This window comes from Dasypus novemcinctus, chromosome 10 (assembly GCF_030445035.2).
Source record: "Dasypus novemcinctus isolate mDasNov1 chromosome 10, mDasNov1.1.hap2, whole genome shotgun sequence".
NCBI classification, from domain to species: domain Eukaryota; kingdom Metazoa; phylum Chordata; class Mammalia; order Cingulata; family Dasypodidae; genus Dasypus; species Dasypus novemcinctus.
In genome coordinates this window covers 55,212,114-55,236,680 of record NC_080682.1, presented here as the reverse complement: position 1 = coordinate 55,236,680, position 24,567 = coordinate 55,212,114, and the positions used below count along the sequence as shown (strand labels likewise).

The 24,567-nt window shown below is 37.9% G+C and overlaps 1 protein-coding gene across 2 annotated transcripts; it reads right to left on the bottom strand.

Annotated features, from left to right (window-relative positions):
* Window positions 1-217: 217 nt before the first annotated feature.
* Window positions 218-24,537, bottom strand: TRAF6 (TNF receptor associated factor 6). 2 transcript variants are annotated; one of them, XM_012521456.3, is made up of 7 exons: window positions 24,305-24,537; window positions 18,356-18,673; window positions 14,016-14,166; window positions 13,003-13,161; window positions 11,151-11,222; window positions 9,121-9,198; window positions 218-6,754 (listed from the first exon to the last, which is right to left on the bottom strand). In XM_012521456.3, the coding sequence occupies exons 2-7, from the start codon at window positions 18,649-18,651 to the stop codon at window positions 5,885-5,887; spliced, it is 1,626 nt and encodes a 541-aa protein (XP_012376910.3). In that variant the 5' UTR covers window positions 18,652-18,673; window positions 24,305-24,537; the 3' UTR covers window positions 218-5,884. The 2 variants fall into 2 exon arrangements, with proteins under 2 accessions (XP_012376910.3, XP_058161541.1); XM_058305558.1 differs by having other exon boundaries at window positions 18,356-18,668; window positions 24,305-24,515.
* Between the last annotated feature and the right edge of the window lie 30 nt (window positions 24,538-24,567).

The following is a 24,567-nucleotide window of genomic DNA, read 5'->3' as shown; positions in this document are numbered from 1 at the left end:
CAGCCTCAGCCCTGGATTTGAGAAGAGAGGATTTTCTTTCACTGGGAATAAGTTCATGCTGGTATTTAATTTCATGCTTCCTATTTACCTGTACCTCTTTTTCTCATCGGGCCTAAAGTGATGTGGAAAGTTTCCCTGTCCTTGGGCCAAATTTTGTTTTACAAAATGCAGTATTAAAGGACCTAAAGGAAGGACCAGAATGAATTCACATTTACCATTTCCTGAAGAAGCAAAACATTGTTTATTTCAAGTGAAAACTAGTACCTGGAATTGTTCCTCCCTCCTCCTGATACAGTGAGATCCAGTCCCCAAAATAGAACAAAGATAAAGCAAAAAATCAAATCAGTCTAGTTCTTTTATTATTAATAAAAATCATGTATAATATTGCTTATATCTAAATACATATATTTTCATTTTATTGTATTGTTTTGTAAAGATATCAGTGCAATATACAGGCTGATACAGTCTGGCACTTGCTTTCTTCTAAATTACTATTCATTCTGGTGCCAAAGAACAGTTTTGGTCATATCCTTGTAATCACAACTAAGACATGATCTAAAGTAAAAACACCAAGTATATCCTGGTGAAATAAACTTGAACCCACATTCATAACTTGGGTTTAGAAGGAAAAGACCACATTTATCGACTACAATGGAGTACAAAGATGGCGCTTAGCTTATCCAGTCCTTCCTCAGCCAATCCTGCAATTCAATTGTATACCTGATAAGAGACCATTGGAGGCTAAGTTTGTGTTGTGCATGGCAGTGGTGGGGGAGTGGTGGAAAGCATTGCAGAATCTGGATTCCTTCCATTCCTCCCTTCAAAACAACCCACCCGCTCTTGAAACTGACCTCTGATTTTCAGTCTGTGATTTAATGTATCCCTACCCCAGTCTTCACAGTCACTCCTCCTAAAGCACAGATTTTCAGAGTGCAGATGGGTTAGGAAAATTGTTGACAAATATTGTGTCAATAGTAAGCTCAAAGGAGACTTTTAAAGACACTTTGACAATAGCATTTGCTTCAATTTTTTGAAAGTTGGGTTTCATTCCATATCTTGCTATACATTTACGGAATTATAAGACGACTTTTTGGATTTATAAAGCATCTTTCTCAATGGAAACATTATTTAATAATATCTAATTTCAGTGTTTAGTTTCCACTTTACAGGTAGTAAAATGGGCACAAAGACACAGAGACCTAATTTGTCCATGGTCAGTTAGAACTCCTAAGTCTCTTGAGCTCCTAATTTAGTGGTTTATATGCTAAATTATACTGTCTTTTCTTCAGCCCTCTGGGAACATAATCCTGGAACACTGTATAAACAAAATAGGTCCAAAATTACATTCTCACACAGAGAATTTAATTGGATAATTTATCAAGAGTGAAAATAACATTAGAATATTCTGCACAACTGATCAAGGACTTTCAAATAAACCCACTATTAAAAATACCCTTTCAGGCAAAATAAGATTAAAATTCAGCATAATGGATTTATAAAACTTTAAAACTAGCTTAAATTGTGGACTGCAATTCCAGTTGCAACACAAATATCACAAGTTTCCCGAGTTTAAGACAACTTGATTAAAGCTGTTTAATCATCTTTGCGAGATTTTTCAAGAGAAACCAAAAGTCTGAACAAATCTTATTAAAAGTAACATATAATAAGTGATGAAGCAAATGTGACAAAATATTTATAGATTCTGGGTGGTGGGTGTTTACTGAATAATCCTTTCAACTTTTCTGTACCTTTGAAAACCTTCCTAATAAAAATGTTGAAGGACAAAAGCAAATCAAGTAACATTTTTGGCTTACACCTAAAACTTACATGTCAAATAACCTACCCAGATTCTGGTCAGCTTTACCCTTTGCTCTATTAAAGGCCAGGTACTGTGTTAAGTACAGGGGATTCGGCAGTGAACAGAACAGCATCTCTGCCCTCACAGCGCTTCCATTCTCTTGGGGCTGTACATACTTTTGAGACCAGTGACTGCATTTCCTGCCTGGAATACAGGAATAACACATATGCCCTTCTTTCCCCTGCCACTTTAGCTTTTACCCCACAATCTGCCTGGAAGAATGCTGGGGATAAACCCTACTTTGTCAGAGGCAAGGAAGCTCTGTGAGATGAGGTTCTCCCTTTTCGAGAAAATTGCTTGTAAGCAGCATTGCAACTGTGCCTTGGAGACTTTCCAGGAGCAGGACTGCACCTGCATTCAGAGGTGCCAACATGCAAAGGCAGGGGAATACACTCCTTTTCCCCCCTAGCCGTGCTGGGAAAGTACTTTGTGCAAGAGAGGAGCACCGTATTGCCTCACTCTACAAAAACATCTTCCCCATTTATTATTTTTTCAGAATTTTATAATAATCCCAAGTTTGTTGTTTGGGGGGCGGGGGAGGGAGCTTTAAAAACATTACTAGGTGAAATTCAGTAAAACATCTAAGCATCTCCTTGCAAGTTTTTGTCTTTGACTAAAAGTCTGTAGAGATCCATCCACTTTGATTTCATCTGACTTCTGAATACTGGGTAGTTCAAAGTGTCAACTCCATTCCATAGACACAATCATAGCAACTGTGAAACTAACTACACCTATCACTTGAATCTGGGAATTTAAAAAAAATGGATTTCAAGAGAACAATACAAATGACTAGTTATTGTTCCCTTTCCATTTTTTAGTCCTAAGGAACTGGGCCTCACAAAAAAAGACCTGAAGATGTTTTATATAAAACATTGAGCAGAATTTAAGGCAAACAAAGAAAAGAGCAGCAGCAATTGAATAAAAGAAAAGTATTCCAAGTCTTGAGTTAGAAAAACCTCTCTACTGGGAAAGCAGATGTAGCTCAAGTAGTTGAGTGCCTGCTTCCCACATGGGAGGTTCCAGGTTTAATCCCCCGGTAACAACAACAACAAAAAAGTTTTCTGGCCACCACCTGGGATGAGGATTCCCTGGATCAAGGAACAACAACCAACTGCTTCACAGTAAAGAAATGTGTTCTAAATGCATGTTTAATTAATAAGCATGCTTCATTTATCTAGGCCTTCACTGGTTTAAAAACAGTAATGGAGAATATAATTTTATACTTGCCACAAAAATTAACTGTTAGAGAAAATCATTCAACATCTATTAGTCCACTATTAGGGGGGAAACCCACCTTTCTTTCTAGTTCGCTTTTTCTACTATTCACCCGCCAAATAAAAGTTGAATCATAACTGCCAAAGAATAGTAATAAAACTACCAAATCAACATCCTGACTTCTGCTTTTCAATAGCAAAATGACTTGCAGCAAGTTTCATCCAACATAGGATCAGACAACTCTGGGAAAAGAGGAAGTAAAATGTTTCATTTGGGCAATGTTCCAGAATGATGCCAAAAGAACATATTAAAAGGTGATTAATAAAATATAAACGCACAGCCAAAGAACTTGTGGGCCACCTGGGTGAAAATAGCCCATTTCAGAATGGGGACTGATTTGAAAAAAAAAAAACAACTAAAAGCTTTCCAGATGAAACTTGAAGAATCACTGTTTTAAGTGTTCATTTAATGAGCTGAAGTCTTATTAGAAGTATTCTATTTGGAATGAGAGCTTGATCATTATTTGACTCTATATATACAATGATCAGAATAAAATAACTGACTTGTTTATTACAAACTGCCAAATGTTCAGGGTTAAAAAGAAGTGCTCATTTGAATTAAGATGTGACCCAGCTGCTGGACACTACATCCAAGCATTAGTGTCGGTAAAGAATAAACTGAAGTAATTTTTCATTGGCTAAATCCTTTAAAAAGTATTGTCAATGTTTTACAGTTACAGAATTAGTTAGAACTTAATTCCTTAAAACAGAATTTTACAGTTGGAGGGTACCTTAGAAATTGTCTAGTCCAATTCTTTAGTTTACAGATGATAAAACCAAAGCGAAGAGAAGTTGTAAGATAGGCAAAAAAACTTTTAGTTTGAATTAAAAGACTCCAGAGTTAGAAGAAAAAAAGGACATCATCAAGGCAAGGAACTCCTCTTACTATGTAACGCACAGTCATGCTTTTAATAGAAATTGGCCAGGAAGCTTTCAAATATCATTTCCCTTTTGGGGGATGGGAGGTTGAATGTTTTGTGGCAATATTCAATTTTTTTTCTCTGATAAAAGTACATGTTTCTCATGTAATAAAAGAATAATAAAAATTAATAGCTTAGTATATTTCCTTCACACTTTTTCTATATAAATACAAAAATATGGAGCTTGACAATTATTTGACAATTATTCACTAAAAAACAATCACAGGACGAGCAGCAATGCAGGTTTCCCTATCTAGAAGATGGTGCTGCAATGAAAAGGGAAAGGGCAAGATGACACATGCTGAGTCTGCTTCTAACTTAAAAACTAGACTCCTTTCCAAAACCAAAGTCTCTTGGTTTCTTGAAATTAAGGCTAATCTTGAGTACTGTCAGGGAGGTTGTGATTTGGCCTCTCTGGAGATACAATACAATCTTCTCATAGTCAGACAGCTTTAAACAATCTTGTGTAAAAAGCATGGTGGGTAAATTCTCTTGGATTTTCATTAGGGCCTATAATAGTCGTGGGGCTCCCTGAGAACTAGATTTCATCACATTTGATGTCTACAAGAATTTAATACACAATGGCACAAAAATCATCTCTCCCTATTAGGAACATTTAGCCACTTCAATACATTCCACAGGAACTTCCTCAGAATTTGCTGGACTAAAGCAACCTGATCAATCTAAGTTCATGATATAACTGCTATGACTTCCAAACTCAGTTGATGGCTTCTTAGATACGATACCCTCATGATCTCTCAAGTATTAAGAAATTCTGTTTCAGGAAATCAATTTTGCCGTTTTCATTGAACTAGACCAGGGGTTCTTCAAAGAGCTGGAAACTTCTGGTTCATAAAGTTTCTGTCACCACCACCAACATGCTATATTGGTTGACTGGTTGAGTTATTTTAATTTTTATGTTGGTAATCGCGTGGTGTGTGCTTCTCCTTATCAAACAAACATTAAGGAAAAGAAATCATATGCACAGTTGTAGAGCTTAACCCCATACTGAACAGACAAAATGGGATACATAGCACAGCACTGAGCAGTTGGTACCCACATGTTCTCAGCATTACAGGCTCTGGAGAAGATAAAACTTCATGGCCTCAAGGAAATACGTGGCAGACTGAAACAAGTATTATTCAACCGACGACATATACTAAATAAGTAAGGTTATATTTAAGGTTTAAATCAGTCCTTGAATAGGCTTACTAACACCCTGGGGGTGGGTGGGTGGGTGGATGTGGGTGTGTGTGTATGTGTAGGGGTGAATGAGAACTTAAGCTTTCCAAGGATTATGGTTCAAAATCTTTGAATTCTACAGGTCAAATAAAGTGAGAACTTGACTCTGTAGTAATAACCCTTTTCTTTGGCACCAGCACAAGGTGGTAGTGATTCTCAAGTTTACTATATTACACATCATAATATAATATTAAGACTGGAGTTTTAAGGAAAATCCTTATTTTGGGAAAGGAAGGATTGAGCTTTAGTATGCCAACTCTGGGCTTTCTGAAAATAAAACGCACTGGACCAAAAGCCCATGAAAGTACAACAAAGAGGTATACCAATTGACAAAATAGCTGCACCATGCCAAAGGCACTTCTCATGTAACATTTCTGAAAAAGTATGAAACATGTAGATTCCAAAGAAAACGCTGTCTCTGATATTTGTAACAGGAAGAAGTGGTAAGTGACAGCTCTAAAAACAGTCATTGATGAATATGTCATCTTTCCCATTATTTTCTGTTTGTTTCTGTTTGCATTAATATTGAGAACAGGCCAAGGAAAGGTACTAGTTTTTCCATACAGCTTTTCTGGACAAGTGAGGAGATGCTATACACCTGCATCAGTGCTTCGTGGTTGAAAGCCTTCCCTCCGATGGCTACCCATGTCGAAGCGTGTAGAGACTTCACAGCGTACTAGTAAAGTATCATCCTTAATGAAGGTTCTTTGTTTTAGGGCTTCCAGATGCATAAAAGTCACATAACCGAAACCTTTCGGGTTCCGTGGGATTGTGGGTCGTTGGAAGGCAAGCAGCTCTGGTTTGGCATCCATTATCTCTTCATGGTTTTGCCTTATAGGTGTTTCAGACTGATCAAGAATCGTAAGGCGTATTGTACCCTGGAAGGGCCAAGGGAGGTGGCTATCATAATCTCCTTGCATTGTGTGGACAAAGAGGGATATATAGTTTGCACAGCGCTGAGCAGTTGGCAACTGAAGGTGCAGGCGCATGCACAATTTGTAGCCGGGTTTGCCAGTGTAAAATCCAGGGCTATGAATGACAACAGCTTTCTCTTCTTCTTGAGATTTCAGATGCATCCCAAAGTTGCCAATTTTCCAGATGTAAATCCCATTGCACTGCTGGGCTTCCATTTCAGCAACTTTGTCCTCAAGGGTTCGAATAGTTCGTTTGAGCTCACATACATACATACTCTGAGTTTCCATTTTAGCAGTTAGCTCCCGGATTTGGTGGTCTTGTCTTACAAGGCGACCCTCTAACTGCTGAATGGTTTCTTGGAAATTCTGGACCTCTGGATGACACCCAGAGGGAGCCCGAGAAAGAGAGGCAGAATCATATGGAAGCATATCACGTTGAACTAAGGGAGTTAAAGCAAGGTTTAGATTCTGAAGAGCTTGGGCCAACATTCTCATATGCGATTGGGTATTCTCCTGCAGGTGGCGTGCCAAGTGATTCCTCTGCATCTAAAAATCAAGCATAAGCCTTAGGTTGGGAATAGATAATGTCAGGAAGAGAGGAACCTAACCAGGCCAAATACCTTTTTTGAATAATGTCACCACTTGCCTCAATCTCCTATATCTAAACTTCCTTTGTCCTTATCATCTTCTCAATCCACTGAGATGACCCTGCCTCATAATTCACTGAAAAACTGAGGCTACCTGATAAATACCATTTTCACATAGAAAAATTTCTCCCTATGTACAAAGGTATCAGTATCTACACCCATCTTCTTCAGAGATGACTTTCCTCTTGTCCAAGACTAATGACTCAACTGTCCTCTAAAGGGCACCCCACCCCTTTTCCATATCTCACAGATTTGCTCAGTTATCTCCCTTCTCCTTTATCTTCAGATATTCTTTCCAACTAACCCTTTCCATCAGAATATAATTACTAAAGTCTTTCTCATTTAAAAAAAAAAGGCAAACCCATTGATCCGATGTCTTCCTCTAGTTAATACTATTTTTTCCTCTTCCTTTCATAGTCAAGTCTACCTGTACTGTCCCCAATTCTTATTATATAAATCTACTGCAAACAAATCTTTCCTGCCTCCATATTCTAAGATCATCAATAATATCCTATATCTTAGTTGTTATATAAAAAGAACTCATGATTCAGCAATTTTCATTATAAAAACAATCCACATATATTATAGAAAATATAGATGACCAAAAGGAAAATAAGGGAAAGTGGACTTGGCCCAATGGGATAGGGCATCCGTCTACCACATGGAAGGTCTGAGGTTCACACCCCGGGCCCCCTTGACCTGTGTGGAGCTGGTTCATGCACAGTCCTGATGTGCGCAAGGAATGCAGTGCCACACAGGGGTGTCCCCCGTGTAGGGGAGCCCCACGCACAAGGAGTGCGCCCTGTAAAGAGAGCCGCCCAGTGCAAAAGAAAGTGCAGGCTCCCAAGAATGGCACCACACACACGGAGAGCTGACACAACGAGATGATGCGACAAAAAGAAACACAGATTCCTGGTGCTGCGGATAAGGATAGAAGCGGTGATAGAAGCGGTCACAGAAGAGCACACAGGGAATGGACGCAGAGTGCAGACAACTGGGGGTGGGCGGGGAAGGGGAGAGAAATAAATTAAAAAATAAATCTGAAAAAAAAAAAAGGAAAATACGCTACCCATTATTTCACTTAACTACATTAACATTTTGGTATATTTCCTTTAAGTCTTTTTTTCTATGTACACACATAATACATAATTTTTCCACAAAATGGAATCATACTCTATACCATTTTGCTTTTTATTTTTTAAAGTTACTAAATGCAGGCTTATTGTAAAAGTCAGATAAAAAAAAGCATAAAGGAAAAAGTGAAATGTAATCATACCTTCCAGAAAGAACGACCTAAATAATGACCTATCTTAGACATTTGACAATGATTTTCAAGACTTGTCACAAGTCTTGAAACTAATTTTGGAGACCACAATAATACTTTCTCCTTGCCTCATTCATCTATTTGAACAGAGTTCTCATGGCTCCTTTCCTTGGTCTATTTTCTTTGCTGTTTATATTTACGCTGCATGATCTCAATCACAGCTTTGATGATCATCATGAATAAGACTTCCAAAATTGATATTCTGAGTCCCAGTTTCTCTTTGGGTCTTAAGACCACACACACAACAAATATCAGCCATCTCTACGTGGATGTTCTATAGATACAGTTGGGTAAATGTACACCTGCAAGTCAATATCATTCAAACAAATTTCATGGTTTTTCACCACCATCTTCAACTAGTTGTTCTTCCAGTGTCCTCTCTTTCTCCTGAATGGCCTCCATTTAATCAGTGATCCAGACCAGAAACCAAGAGTCATTCTACACCCCTCTGACTCCTTCATTCATCATCTATATTAAGTCACAAAGTCAACAGATATTCTCTCCTGAATATGTATTGACTCCTGATCTCAATCTTTACTATCGTCACCGTAATTCATGCTCTCCTCATTTTGGTCCTTGGTATCCCAACATGTCAGTCTCAACCACAACTCTTCCTCGCTACTACCAGGATGAATAATATAAAACAACTACTTGTAGTTCCCCAAATCACCATGCTCTCTCTCTTGCCTCTGTCTTCCCTCTCTTGTCTTCCTGGACAACTCTTTTTCCATCAGTCATGATTTAGCCCACATGCCATGTCAGGTCTACCTACTTTAGGCAGTCAAATCTGATCGACTGCTAACTGCACCTTTGCTATTGCTGTATTAATTTATCACATTGTTTTATATGCACTGACATTCTTGCTAATGTTCTCCACTACAATAGGTAATTGAATATTTTTTATCTAGCCTCAAGAATTAGAAGGGGGGAAAAAGCCTTACCTTTTCATGGCAACCAAAAGTACTGAATGTGCATGGAATTGGGGCTGTAGGACAGTCTAGATCATAATGATTAGGCATCTGAAAACAAAAACAAAAACTGAAAAATGTTTCTCCCTGTATATCATGCTCTAGTTTGATGAGATCATACTTAAAATGAAGATTTATATTTCATCTAAGTTACTGGATAAGCACATGTGCTGTCTACAGCCATGTTTGCACTATAACGGCAGAGCAGAATATTTGTGACAGAACCCACAGAGCCTGCAAAGACTAAAATATTTACTTACAAAAGCTATGGAGAAAAGAACTATCAGCATCTCATATTATCTCAAAAAATAACACTCAAAATCACCCTCTAGTGGAATTTTAGGGGAAAAGCACCTTTTGATGACAATTATAACAGCAAAATCAACAGGGACTCTCTTACTGTAATCTAGGCCAATTAATAGGCCGGAGTCAACTGCATACATGAAAATCACTCACTGTAACCATTACTTCCCTCATGACCGCCTCTCATTTTCTTACCTGTTTGTTAATGTAGACAAGTTTTGGCTATACTGGGAAGGCTCAGGTATTAAAAGGTACCTTAAGTACTTTTATAAAAATTTTGAAGACAAAGTCTCAGTCTTTGATGTGGGGACTCTACAATACATTCTTTTTAAGGTGAGATCCATTACATAGAATCATATTCTCTGAAACTGGGTTTAATTTGGCAATAATCACACAAATTTCAAGCTCAAACAACCTTAGAGACCATTAACTCTAATTCCTTTATTTCCCAAGAACAAAATGATAACTTAGAACAGGGGTCAGCAAAATTTTTTGTAAAGGGTCAAATAATGGCTTTGTGGGTAACAGTCTAAGTACTCAACTCTAACACTGGTGCAAAATCAGCCACAGACAAAACATAAACTCAAGGGTGTGGCTATGATCCAATCAAACTTTTTTTTTTAAAACCAAAGCAGGCAGCAGACTGGATTTGGCTGGCGGGTTTCAGTTTGCTGACATCAGATCTAGAATGTCAACTCTCTTGCCAGAAATCATAGGGCAAGTTAGTGGCACAGCCAGGATCAAACCTAGGTCTTCTGATGCTTAGCCTAGGGTTTTTTCCTACACTAAGCCTTATTTTTGCTGGACTTAAAATGTGCTGCATGGTTTCCTTTAAATATTAAAACAGAGCAAAAAGGAAAACTAGAGAGGTAGAACTTCATAAGGAAAAAGAAGTTTAATACCTTCAAATTAAGGCTTTGTCTTTTGGAAAGAAAAACTAAGGGATTCCAGCAGACAAATGGAAAGGTTTAGTTGAGAGATGTGTTTTTCTTGCCTCTTCTTATGTAGAAGGAATCTAATCATCTCTGGATTTGCAGATTTCATGGGTATACAAATAATTAGTGACAAATATTCATATATCGTGGGTAAACTCCCTAAATGGCAGAAGATAGCTATCATATGGAATTTTCTTTTCTCTACTAATAACCCAAATGTACAGTCTGCCCTTATAACAACTATTCTGATGCCTCATTAGGGGCCTAGAAGACAATTAAACAGAGAGGCTGCAAATCTTAGAACCCGCAAAACCTCCCCAAGTATCTCAGGGACTACCAGAAAATAATGTTCTGAATAGACTTGCTTTCTTCTATTTCATTGTTCCCTCTTCCTCGTTCACCTAGTCTCTGGACACCTCAGATCATCATTTCAGTGTGGAAACACCTCTTCCTTTAAGTGGGGACCCTTACTTTAGATTACTTTTATTTTATAATGACCTGGTTTTGTTGGGAACATATATGAATATATATAAACTTGGGTATTATGTTAATAGCTTAGGAATTTTAAGTATTTAATAAGGCTGAATGTTTTGTTCTTTCTGAAAGTATTTATTATATTAATTTATATTAAAAATTTCCACAGTCTTAATATGTCTTCAACCTATATACATTTTACCTTATTGATTTAAATTTTCCATTTAAAAAGTGACTCAATTCTTTAAGCTATTTTTGGAAATATTTATTCATTAAAGAGAATCATTATACCTGTTCTCTGATGAGTATGGTATCACAGTATTCACAGATGACATTTGCCAAAGGACAGTTCTGGTCATGGATCTAAATTTTATTAAAGAAATATAAGAAAAGTTTGAGAATATCTGAAAAAGTAAAACCCATTTTTACAAAAGTAATTTTTCACTATGAACAAAGAATATGATTTGTGTAAAGCCAAAATGTGAGAATGCTATATAAAGGTTACATTCTTGGGAAACGGACTTTGGCCCAGTGGTTAGGGCGTCCGTCTACCACATGGGAGGCCCGCGGTTCAAGCCCCGGGCCTCCTTGACCCGTGTGGAGCTGGCCCACGCGCAGTGCTGATGCGCACAAGGAGTGCCGTGCCACACAGGGGTGTCCCCCGCGTAGGGGCGTAGGGGAGCCCCACGCGCAAGGAGTGCACCCATAAGGAGAGCCGCCCAGCGTGAGGGAGGGAGCAGCCTGCCCAGGAATGGCGCCGCCCACACTTTCCGTGCCGCTGCCGACAACAGAAGCGGACAAAGAAAAAAGAAACAAGACGCAGCAAAAAGACACAGAAAACAGACAACCGGGGGAGGGGAGGGGAATTAAATAAATAAAAATAAATCTTTAAAAAAAAAAAAAAGGTTACATTCTTTTCCTTTGCCAATAAGGTAATGAAATTCGTTCAGCTTTCCAGCTTTTTAAAAAGAGTATGGTAATATGCAAAAGACAATCTTTTAAATCACTTCCTTTTCAGCTAAGGCAGAACATCTGTGACTAGTTTGGACATCATTTGACAAAACTGAAATTCTCCAAAGACACTTTTCTTCCAGAAATCTCCAGCAGCTGCATGATGATTTAATTAAAACTCTTGTCAGGAGGTTAAAGGACAGAAGCATTATTTGGGTATAAGGCTTTGGTGATCAGATTCTCATATGCCCCAGAAGCTAAGTCTGGTTTTCTAGAACACCATGACTTTCATTTAGTTGATGTGCTAAGAAATAACATATCTTCCAGGTCAAGTCCATTTAATTAACTGAAGTTTAGGAAGGAAACACCAATTTGCTCTATTTATGACTCAGACTTCCCTACATCTTGAGCAAGAGAGCTGATTTTTTTTTTTGAGTATTTCATCAAGCTAATGAGTATAATATACTTGATCTCATAAGAAAGTAAGGAAACTTACCAACATAAATGTATAAGAAATAAAGTTTAAGGAAGTACCTAAACAGTGATTATAGAAGAATATATGTAGGTTATTTTAGTAAAGAAGACAAAGGATGGGGACTTAGGGGTTAGGATCTTAGTAGGACTTTGCCACTGAGAATATTAATATAAAATTAATTAACCTTTCTGTTATGCAGCTTCTGAATGGAAAATTGTTCTATCATCATGATGCTGTGAGATGCCATTTAGTTTCTTTTGTAAAAATAAACTTTTAAATTGAAGTATAACATACAAAAAGGGCACACATTATATGTGTATAGCTTGATGAATGATCAAAGCGAATATACTTCATGCTTCATCACAATTTTAATGACCCATTGTCATTTTCAAAATAATTCTGAATAAGTCTTATATAGGAATCATGTATCCCATCTAGGTCTACTCATTAAAATATCAAACAGGAAAGTAGATTAGCATATGGCCTTTCCTAGTAGCTTCTGTTACTTGCAGATTTACAATGTAGTAAGTAGTAAAAGCAAATGTTTTTTAAGAAAGATATGCAAATATAAATCCTACACTTATTTATTGAACCTTCCGTTTCTTAAAAATCAATTTTCCCCCAAAACACTGTTATCTACTGTTAAACCCCTCAATTTTTTTTTTAAAGCAAAAATTTAAAAAGTAGTGGAAATAATAAATCCCCGTTAGTACATGCCTCTTTATCTTCAAATGCCATTGATATAGCACAGTTCACACAAGAAACCTGTCTCCTTGGACACTCCTTGAGAATGTGAATATTAAGCTGGCATTTTTGGAAGGGATGTTGACATTGGGGACAATCCATAAGAGCAAACTCACAATGTGCTTGATGTTCCTATAACAAGGAAAAAAAATCAGTTAGTACTTTACAATCCTGAAGAAGTCTCCAAAATATAATCTAACTTTTCTCTTTTATAGAATTGGTACTGAACCCATAAGTATACACCACAGAGCCACTCACAATATGAAGATCTTAATGAATTCTTTCAAATAGTGACTGTGATTTGAAAGTTTATATAAAGAATGTGAATTCTTAAGTTCATGTATCCAATTAGGGAAGAGAGCTGGAAAAAAGTCAGATTTCCTGATTATCAAATTAGTCCTGTCTCAAAAGAGCCACTTCTTCATAAGGAGCTAACTGAAGAAAGCAAATGGCAAATCTGTCTTAAACCTATAACTTCAAGCAGAACATTAACTAACAATCACCAAACTAAGAATTGATTTACTTAATATAATTTTTTTTTCCATTTTGGTTAATCTCAAGCTTTAGGACTCTAGTTAATAATAAAACAGAGTTCAGAAACACAGAGAAAAAAGTATGATGGTTAGTTACATGGGACTTTTGTTTATTTCAAAAAGAAATGAATTTATGGGATTAAAATTTAGCACTTACATTTTAAATACTCTTTTATGAAGTTTTACTAAAGATAATGCTCACCCAAAAACTTGTAGCAAAATACTGGTTTCTTTTTTATCATCATTGGAGCAAAGCTGGACTAGATGAAATAAGAAACTTCTGGTTTCTACTTTTATTTATCCTCAAAAAGCAAAGGGTTTGTATTCATTAAGGGTTTATTAACCAATTATTAAATGCTATGTAGTCTCCATATACTAATGGACACAGGAAAGGCCTACCTCTAGGATTTGCCTTGCATATATGCTTATATGACTAGAAAGTAGTTTTAGTACCTCTAGATGCCTCAGTTCCATCTTGTGCAAACAGCCTTCATTTGGACACTTCACCATCAGAGAAAGAATCTCTCGTTTTGCAAAATTGTCAGGAAATAGTTGATTTTCTAGCAGTATTTCATTGTCAACTGGACATTTGTGACCTGCATCCCTAAAAGAAGCAAACAAACACAGATGAACCTTGAAGACATCAAAGACAAATAGACACAACAAGACAAATATTGTATGACCTCACTTATATAAAATTACTAGAATATGCTAATTCAGAGACCAAAAGTAGATTACAGGATACCAGAGATGGGAATGGGGAATGGGGAATGAATGCTTAATTGGATACAGAGTTTCTGTTTGAGGTGATAGAAAAGTTTTGGTGAGAAGTGATAGTAACACAACACTGTGAATATAGTCAATACCAGTGAATTAGATACTGTGAAGGTGTTTAAAATGGGAAATGTTATATATACGTTAACATAATAACAAACAAAAAATAAAACCCCATAACTCCAGTCTAACCATAAGAAAAACGTAAGACAAATTCCAATAGAGGGACATTCCACACAGTATCTATCCAGCACACTCAAAACTGCCATATTGATCAAACACAAGGAAAGTCTGAAAACCTGTCACAGTCTAGAGAAGCCTAAGGAGACATAACTACATGTAATGTGGAATCCCAGATGGGATCCTGGAACAGACAAAAGACTAAGGACTTCAGTTCATGATAATGTATCAAGACTGGTTTATTCATTGTAACTGATGTAAAAATCTTAAAAGGAAAACTAGGTATAGAGCATATGAGAACTCTTTGTACTTCTCAGTATTTCTAAAAATCTACAACATTTAAAAATAGTCTAGTAAAAAAAGATTTAAGCAAACATTTACATTAGAAAATCCAAATGACTTTGAGTCATAATATACTTACAGAAGAAAACACATTATATTGAGTAACAGCACCAAAATAAACTGTGCATAAAAGAAATGAGTACAACTAGTACCACATCGGTTACTTATCAAAAGCTATGGGATCTTTAGATTGTGTAATAAATTCCAAAAAATGAGAACAATTGAATAAAATCATATTCTGACTGGCATGAAATGAAATGAAGGTTAAGGATGAAAAGTTTTGCTGCCTGGTTGGCCTCTGTTCTGTCAACAGCTATATATTTGTAAGATGGAACTAAATATGATGTTCACAACATTAGAGTGTATTGTTCAGATGAATAAAAATTTAACTAGCTGTATCCCCTTGAGGCCACATTTAAGGTTCACTCTCGAATAGTCAGTACAATACTGGCTTATAGCAATAAAGGAAGTTTCCTTTATTTTTTAAAGATTTATTTTATGTATTTATTCACCACCATCCCCACACCCCTGCTGCCCCCCATCGTTTGCGCTCACTGTATCTTGTTCATTGTGTGCTCATCTTCCTTTTAGGAGGCACCGGGAACTGAATCTGGGACCTCCGATGTGGGAGGGAGGCACCTAATTGCTTGAGCCACCTCTGCTCCCTGCTTTCTTGGGTCTCATGTTATGTTTTCCTCCTTGTGTCTCTTGTTGTGTCATCTTGTTGCATCAGCTTGCTGTCTTGCTTGTCTTCTTTAGGAGGTACTGGGAACCAAACCTGGACCTCTACATGGTAGGCAGGAGCTCAGTTGCTTGAACCACACCCACTTCCCTCCTTTATTTTTATGTCTAAAGTGTTTTGTCACAGGGAGATAAAGGATCTTGATGTTCTGCTTTTCAGAGATTTATTCCATCTTAGGATGGGTAAAACCATACTCAGGAAGTTTGGGTGCCTGTCATCGCCCTCTACCTTTTCCATGAGGTCTCAATCTTCACTCATGTAGCAGGTTAGGCAGACTACAGGAGCCTTAAACATTCATCCACACACTTACTAAGCACTTCCTATGTGAGTCAACAGTGTTAATGGCTGTGGTAGGTAAAAAGGTGATTGAAAAGTGGGCTCTGCCCTCGAAACTTTATAACTAATAAAGGTAAGAGACACCATCAATCTTAATGGGGCCTCACTCAGGCTGCATGCTATTTATAAACTGTCAAATATTTTCTGAGAAGCACAGAAAACAATAAACAAATATATAGGAATAATGTAGCCAAAATCCAAGTGAGCCAAAAGAGAAAAGAAGAGCCTTACAAAGCAAATTGAAAACTATTATCTGCAGTATTAGTAATCATTCCCAAAGAAAATGGGACTGGATTGAGCTGAATTAATTTTGAGTTCCTGAATGACCATAGAAATTCCACCATGATGAGAAATTCCACCATAGCTCCTTTAAGAACATTAGAATGGTTATTTCTAGCTTAGTGGGAGAGAGAAAAAAACCTCAGACTTCCTTTTGTGGGTTTTACTTCCTTTTCAGACCATTGTCCCACTAATTTCATGAATATACTACTATTAAAATACTGCTGAAGATTAGCAGTATTTCTTCTTGGGCATACATGATACTTGATAAAAATACTGTACATTTCTATAGGAAAACCAAAGAGCCAAATACGGTACTACAGTGACCTAAACACAACATAAATAAAAATCATTAAACCCAGAAAAAAAGTTGAGCTTAAACTGCTCTCATGCAAGTCCTAAAGCAGTGATTCTCAATCAGGGCTGATTTCGTGCCCTTAGGTGTCCATGATGACAATTATCTGTCCCAAAATATCAATAATGCCAAGACTTAGAAACCCTATATATAACAAAGTCTTGCCAAATCACCACTGAGTCACATTTTCCCCCAAATTGAAATGAGACATACTCCTTCGTAATTTAAAATATGCCATGCCCTGAGGATGGATGGATATAATGGATATAATTAACTTTTCTATAAAACTTTAATTTTGGGTAATGTAAAAGCTTAGAGATAAAAACTTACTGAGTGGGGAATAGTGAACAGAGATGGACTTAACCTGTTTAAGAGTGAATTCATCAATGTAATCAGATCTTACATATTGAAGAATATAAAATTCCTTCCACTTCTTCCATTTTTTTTGTCCTGTATAGAACTTCTTGGTCACCTAAAAATATTCCCATCTATCTTTGAATTATAGTAACAAAATGTATCTATTTATTAGAAAATGAATTTAACTATTTGTGGAAATCTCACGTACCTTCATTCAGTTTAAGTAACCAGGACTTGCTAAGCACCTACTGTATGTTAAGCACTTGGGAAAGTATCTAGGAATAAAACAGACCTACATTCCTACTCTCAAGGACCTTTTCTTCCAGTGGGATGTAAAAACAATAAATACGTAAATTTATGGTGTTTTAGAAAGTAAGAAGTGTTAAGAAAAACAGAAAAGTAGAGCCTGGTTAGGGAGATGGAAGTGCTGGGGGGAGGTCAGGTTGAGATATATGGTAAAATGAATAGGGCAGCCACAATACCTGTGAGGAGAGACTTGAACAATGCTTTAAAGGAGCTAAGGCTGTTAGCTGAGCAGTTAGCTCAGGCAAGAGTGTTCCAAGCAGAGAGAACGGCTAAGGCCAATGCCCCAAGGAAAGAGTGTGTGTGGCATGTCCAATAACAGCTGGGAGTGAATGGAGTGGAATGTAGTAGAGAGGAGGCCAGAAAACTCATGAAGCATCAGTCCTGCAGGAATTTACAAGGACTTTGGGTTTTACTCCCAGATGACTGGCTGCAATGTTCTGAGCAGAGAGGTGACATGATCTTATTTACTTCGCCAGGTTCACACTGGCTGCTCTATCTGCTTTACTGAGAAAAGACAGGAGGAAGGCAATGGTAGAAGCAGAGGGCCTAGTAGAATCCAGGTGAGAGCTGATGGTGTTCAGAACAGGGTGAAAGGATTGAGAGCAAGGACAAGGCATCCAATTTTTGGATATATTATGAAGGGAGAGTCAGCAACTAATATTTTCTAAACAAAACAAAACAAGTTTATTTTATTGTTGTCCATAAACATTAGGTGACATAATTTAAGGTAGTTAAAATCAGAAAAACTGATCACTTACAGAGTCAGCTTTCTTCGTATGACTGTGATTATATCCAGTGTACCAAAACTTAAGGTATATTTATTTTATATTATTTTCTTAGGGCACATAGACTCACCCTCCCAGTCTGTACTAGAACTGCTTTCCATAGAAATAGCTATTATTTTACTTATTTATTTAAGGGTTGCGTAAGAGGAGGAAACGGAAATCACTTTCTGTACCACATTTGGAAGGAGGATAAAAATCTAAATTTCTCAATATACCTTCCAATGTTCCTTTTTCCTGAGTAGCTTTTAATGCATAGAATATTCTTGGGAATGTTTTGTGTTCTATGCCATAATGTTTTCTGTATTTATTATAGCACACCATTCTAATACTTACGTACCTTATTGATTTGATAATGCAGGCTTTGCAGAACCTATGGCCACATGGTGTTTGTACTGCTTCCCGTAACGCCATCAAGCAGATGGGGCATTCATACTTGCTTTCCAGGGGTGGGTCAAACTCTACATCATATCCCTGGATCTCTTCCATAAAGGAGCCGGTGAGGGTCCCTGTGCTGGCAGTTCCACTGACACTGTCATCTTTGGCTGCGGCACCACAGGAGCTGGCCATGGCAGCACAACAATCACTTTCAGGCTGGCTGGATCCACAGCTGTTTTCACAGTTTAATAGACTCATAGTAACTTAATTAGCAACTGTTCTATAGAAAAGCAAGAAAAAAACACAACACTTTAACATACGTACATAAATGTGTGTATATATACATATCTTATCTGTACAATTACCCCTTTATTAATGGGTATATGTATTGTTATGTTAATGTTATCTACAAAAAACTGTTAGTCATTTGAGCCCTACTTCATGACTATTACTTTATAATAGTTATCGGATTCCCTCTTGCAATAAATATATAAGGGGGAATGGATGGGCTCAAATGGTTGAGTCTGCTTCAGACATGGCAGGTCCCAGGTTGGGTCCCTGGTGACTCCTAAAAACAAAAACAAACAACAAACAAACAAACAAAAAACAACTTAGGGGAGCTGACGTGTGGCTTAGTGACTGAGCACCAGCTTCCCGCATATGTGGTCCTGGGTTCAATCCCTGGCCCTGGTATCTCAAAAAATAAACAGACAAACAAACAAACAAAAAAACAAACATATTATCCTCTGGGCAAAGCAGCTGGCATACAAAAAGGAGACTGTGTCTCTTAAGGAGTTTTATGATCTAGTAGAAAGAGAATATACAGTTAAAAAAAAAACACCTCAATTTAATACTCATCTAACTCATAATTTTCTGTCCACGTGTTTGTTTCCTGTGGAGTCAGGAATTTAATGTTCATTTTCATAAGCTCAGTAACTACCACAAGATCTTTCACGTAAGAGGGTTCATTAAGCACCTGCTAAAGTACTTATTCACATTGCTGAAGTTCCTTCAAGTGTCCTAATCTGAAAAAAAGTATATGATAAGCAGGGCAGTGCTAGAAAGAGCAGTGGACAAGGAATCATGTGAACATTTCTACTATCAGATGTGCTACTTAGGGAAAGTTACTTAGCATTTGGGTCTCAGTTTCTTCATTTAGATCTAAAATTCCTACATATACTTCCAAATGTTCAGTGTAGAGATTATAATTATATGGAAAGAATGGAATTGAAATAGTATATTTTTATGTTCTTCTGCCTTTCAGTCAGGTCAAGTGACTATGTTTCATTATTAATGAGTGGAAAAACAAGTGAGGTTTTGCATGCCTACGGAAAACTATTGCTTTCATGGGTAGCTGGGATCCCTTCAAATCCTAAACCATTATGGTATTTACAAATGAAAAGTTATTGTCCAAACACAATTCACAGCCCATGTACCCAGGTCTCTATTTTTGAGAATATAACTGAGGAACATTCCTAATATGTGCCAGATATAGTTCTAGAGCTAGAATGGCAGCACCCAATCAATATGGTAGGCAAATATACCTCTGCTGGTTTCTTTTATATATGAAAGGACTTACTGCAAAGTCTTCACTCTTTTTACCACTACAGAAACCTTTTTATTCTCTTCCTAACTATTTTATCTGAGAATCATTTTGTTGAACACTGTTATGGCTGGAAAGGCAGTACTTTGAGGCCGAGAAGATCTCAGGTGATGGAACCGAGTGATCTAGATTTGATTCCTTTCTCCATCACTTGGTTTATAACCTGGGTAAGTCATAAAACATTTCTGTGCTTCAGTTTCCTCATCTGCAAAATGGGGTAATCCACCTCAGAGTTCCAGAGATGATCAAATGTGTTAATATGTGCAAAGCACTTAGAACAGTGCCTGCCAGTAAGAATGAGTTATTATTATGTGCAGCTTTATATATTCTTTAGTAGTCTTAGTGTCTCCTTTTTACAAATCTGGGAATTATGGAGCTTAGAAAGTTGATGTAATTTGCCCAATATTACCCAAGCAATAAATAATACAGCTGGGACAAGACCCTAAGTCTACCTGGCCCAGGAGACTGTACACTTTGTACCACCTATGTCTTTCTCTTTGTATTTCAACGCATCTACTAAGCTGCATTTAGAATTTACTTCCCTTTATTTTTATTACACTAGACAAAGTGGCTGGCTATAGCCTGTCTTCAACTTGAGCTGTCCAGAATTATTATGCTGGGTTGATAGAATTCCAAAGAATCAGCAAAGAAATTTGGCATTTTAACTTTTTTAGTTTTGATATAATATTTTTGAAAGGGTAAATAGCTCCCAAAGTTTTATTACTGCTAATGTGGACAGTTAGGGATGGCTCACTAGGATGAGAGAAAGGAAGACATGGTAAGAGAGTGGCAAAGAGCAGAACTCATTACACCTGCTCCCTAAGATGGGGTATAAGGTCCCCATTTTATCTTCAAATCTGGGCACAGATGACATGGCAATAGTGTTTATAGCCTTTCTTATTTTGCTTCACACACATATTTTTATGTCCAATTACTTCCTCAGTAAATATCCTGCTTGGTCAAAGAATATGTACTTGTATAGTAATGAATTTGACCTCCAAAAAGAGGTCTGGCCTTTATCCTGGCTCCAGAGAGGTAGCCTCGAAATCTTTGTAATTTTCCCTAAGGAGTGTCTTTTGTTATTCATAGTGTGCCCTAGACCACAACTGATAGTTATGCGAATGAGATCATGGGCACACTCACAGTCTAAGGGCAGGGGTGCTGGCCACACCAGAAAGACCAGCTGTCTGATTACTGGGTTGGGGCTTTGAGCCACTGTCACATCAAACCAACTTTCCAGGAAAGGCAGGGAGGGCGGGCGCTGGAGACTGAGTTCAACCATGTGGGCACTGAGTCCATCAAGCATGCCTACATAAATGAAACCTCAATAAAAACTCCTGAGCACTGATGCTCCAGGGAGCCTCCCAGACGTAAGAAAAGTTGATGTGCTGGGAGGGTGACAAACCCTGAGGACATGGAAACATATATTTAGAAACCTTCCAGATCTCACTCTATGTGCCTCTTCTTACTTACATCCCTTACACTATCATAAAACTGTAATCATATATATAGCTCTTTCCTGAGTTTCATGAGTTGTTCTAGTGAATTATCAAATTTTAGGGGTGGTAGAAAGTTTGGGGGCCCCCAAACTTGCAACTGGCATATGAAGGGAAATTGTGTAGAGGACTGACTGTCCTTAACCTGTAAAGTCTGGCCTAAGCTGGAGTAGAGAATTGAATTGTATTACAGTTAATGCTGGAATTTATTATTGTAGTTTTTGCAGTACCTTTTTAAAGGTTTTTGACAGATAATGGTGGTATATACAGTAGGTGTCAAAGGCTTTCTAATTTCCACTCACGAAAAGTATCTATTACATTTTGTATACCTTTGAAAACATTAGGTATATTTACTTTTTAAATCTTTGACCATTTTGTTTTTTAAATGAAATCTCTACAGAGAAATTATTATTTGTTTGTACAGCATATATTAAAGTGCTAGTCAGGAGAAAAAGGTAAACGTTACTAAGCAAGTCAATCTTTTTTCCCCAAATGCCCAGTTTAAAATTCAATTCATGCCTACTCTAGATTCTGCTCTCTTTCAGTCCAATTCAAAAGACTTCAAGGTCTTTAGATTTAAGGAGACCTTTTACAGCAAATGATTCCTCAAAAACCTGTCTAATCAGCCACAATTCCTTAAAAGGAATTCCACCACAGGGATTCAGTTTAAAGACAAAGACATGAGCACACTTACAAATCAAGAAGACTTCAGGTTACATCTTACTTTCCATGTTTTATTTAGAGTGCCATTCAGTATTTTTTATCTTTTCGCTTTAGCAATTTAAAGCATTATTTCCCTTTAAGTTCAGGGAGCACAATCTTTAAGTGAAGATTGCTTTCCTAAAATAACTTCAATGTAGAGCTATTTTAATTGAGAGCAGAGCAAAAATTAAGTTCTTTGAGTCACCTACAGAATTGAGTAAATGATGAACTGGCATCTATGTAAAAAGTATTATGCTTTATCAAGATTCTTTTTAAACTCATTATTGTGCCACAGGGATCACTTCATGAGATATGACAAAAGTGGGTCTGGGACACAGCTTCCGTTTCACATAAGCAAAAATAAATGAGTTATATGTTGCTGTAAAATGAAGATTTGTTAAGGTCTCTTTTCTACTCTAACATTCAGATTTCATGTGGCTTTCTACATATATTAATGGAAGGGATGTATAAAGTTTTAATGGTTCCTTACCTTCTAGGCTAAGAGCTTAATGACTGCAATTTCTCTTTTGCAATTATGAATCTAGGAGGACAAGCACTGCCTTAATTATTGTGGGATGTAATCATTACCAACTTATTCTGACTGCAAAAATAATATTGAAAACAGCTTTGTATTAAATCATGGCTTAACTTCACCAATTAGTATATTATAATCCACAAGTGTGCTCTTAGATGTCATGGGAGTGGAGGGAGCAGAGCAATGCACACAAACTTGTTCCTTTAAGATCAACAGGTGTTGAGAGAGAAATGTGCCAACATAAAGAAATCAACAAGTCATATCTTGAAATAGTCCATTTTAAGTCAACTGAAATTCATACATGGCTAAACATGTAGCTGATATAAAGTAAAATGATGTAAAACAAAATACTGAGACATTACCTTTAATTTCTATTAGCTTTATAAACAAGAACTATTTACCAACTTCTTAAAATCTATTCCTACGATGCAAAGACTTGCAAATGTGCTGCAAAGGCCAAAAGTTGCAGCGGAATATTCAACTGTTATGCCTTAATTTTGAATCCAAATTCAACGACTACTGTTTCCCTCTCCAGACATCTTTTTTTTCTCTCAGGAGGGGAGGATCTGAAATTCTTTCCAAGTGATCCAAGTGGCCAAAAATTTATTAGCACCATATATCTAAACTTATCACAGAAAAGACCTCAAGTTACAGTTCTGAAATACTGCACCGTTATTTCAATATATCTACAGTGTATGCCGGTTGAACTTCTGATAGGATCCTCGCGCCCATCACATGGGTAACAAGCGCTGAAAAGCATTCCTTACCTTGAGTCACAAGAGGCCATGCTGTCCTTACCATACCTTCCCCCACTCCACTTCAAAAACAGAAAAACCCCTTTTTCCTTCCTTGGTAGTCACAGGAGAACGGAATAAAATCCAAGTGACCTGGTTCGCAAGGGCTACACTTAGCATTTTTCTACAAGTCTTTCCCGTTTACATATTTGTGTAGCGAGACATTTAGTACCTGCTTTCCCGAGAAACAAAAGAAACATGCAAATAATATACGTCCAAGCTGGTAATACTTTAGGTGCTTTCTGTTCACATTCAAGACAGTCCTAAGTCTCAGCTGGAGTTCCCCTATAGCCAAATACTAGGAACAACATTATCAACCCAGAGGCTGGAACAATCGCAGAACTACCACTCGAGCACTCGAGTGCAGAGGCGAGGGGAGGAAACATTCGTGTCATCAAAACTTTTTTTTTTTTTTTTTAAACTTGCTGCCCGGGACTTCTACAGAGTTCAAGAGGGAAGCCAAAAATAGCTTTCCCATGACAGTGATGGACGGAGTCGTGGGAACTAAAAAGGAATCTTATAGAAATACTTTTTAAGCTGGTGACAGCTCCGAGAGACGGGAAAATCCAGGAGACACTTTCCTTTCCTTGGAGGGAGAAAGCGCAGGGTGAAGGAAAGGCAGGGCCGAGTAAGTGGGCCGTGGGATTCCCACCCAGGAGAGGAGCGAGAGACAGTGGTCCCGGCGGGCAGAGGGAGCGGAGTCGGGGCACCGGGGACGGCGCCCCCAAGTCGCGGGAAGCGAGGCGGCGGGCGCCAGAGCAGGCGTCCGAAGGAGACTCACCGCTCACGTCCGCTGGGCCGCCCAAACAGGAGGGCAGGGCTCCACTGGGCCGCCCGACTCTTCTCCGAGGCGCCGAGAGAGGACCGGCACCGCGCTCCCAGACTAGGAGGCCCGGACGCCAATCTCCCCGCCGGAAGGCCGCCGCCGCCGGGTCCGAGGGCCGCCCGGAATGCGAACGCCAACCACGGACGCGCTGGTTTCCGCCTTCTCCGCTTGCTGGGACTGGCGAGGGTAGGGAGCGGTCGAGCCAGGGGACAGAGCGA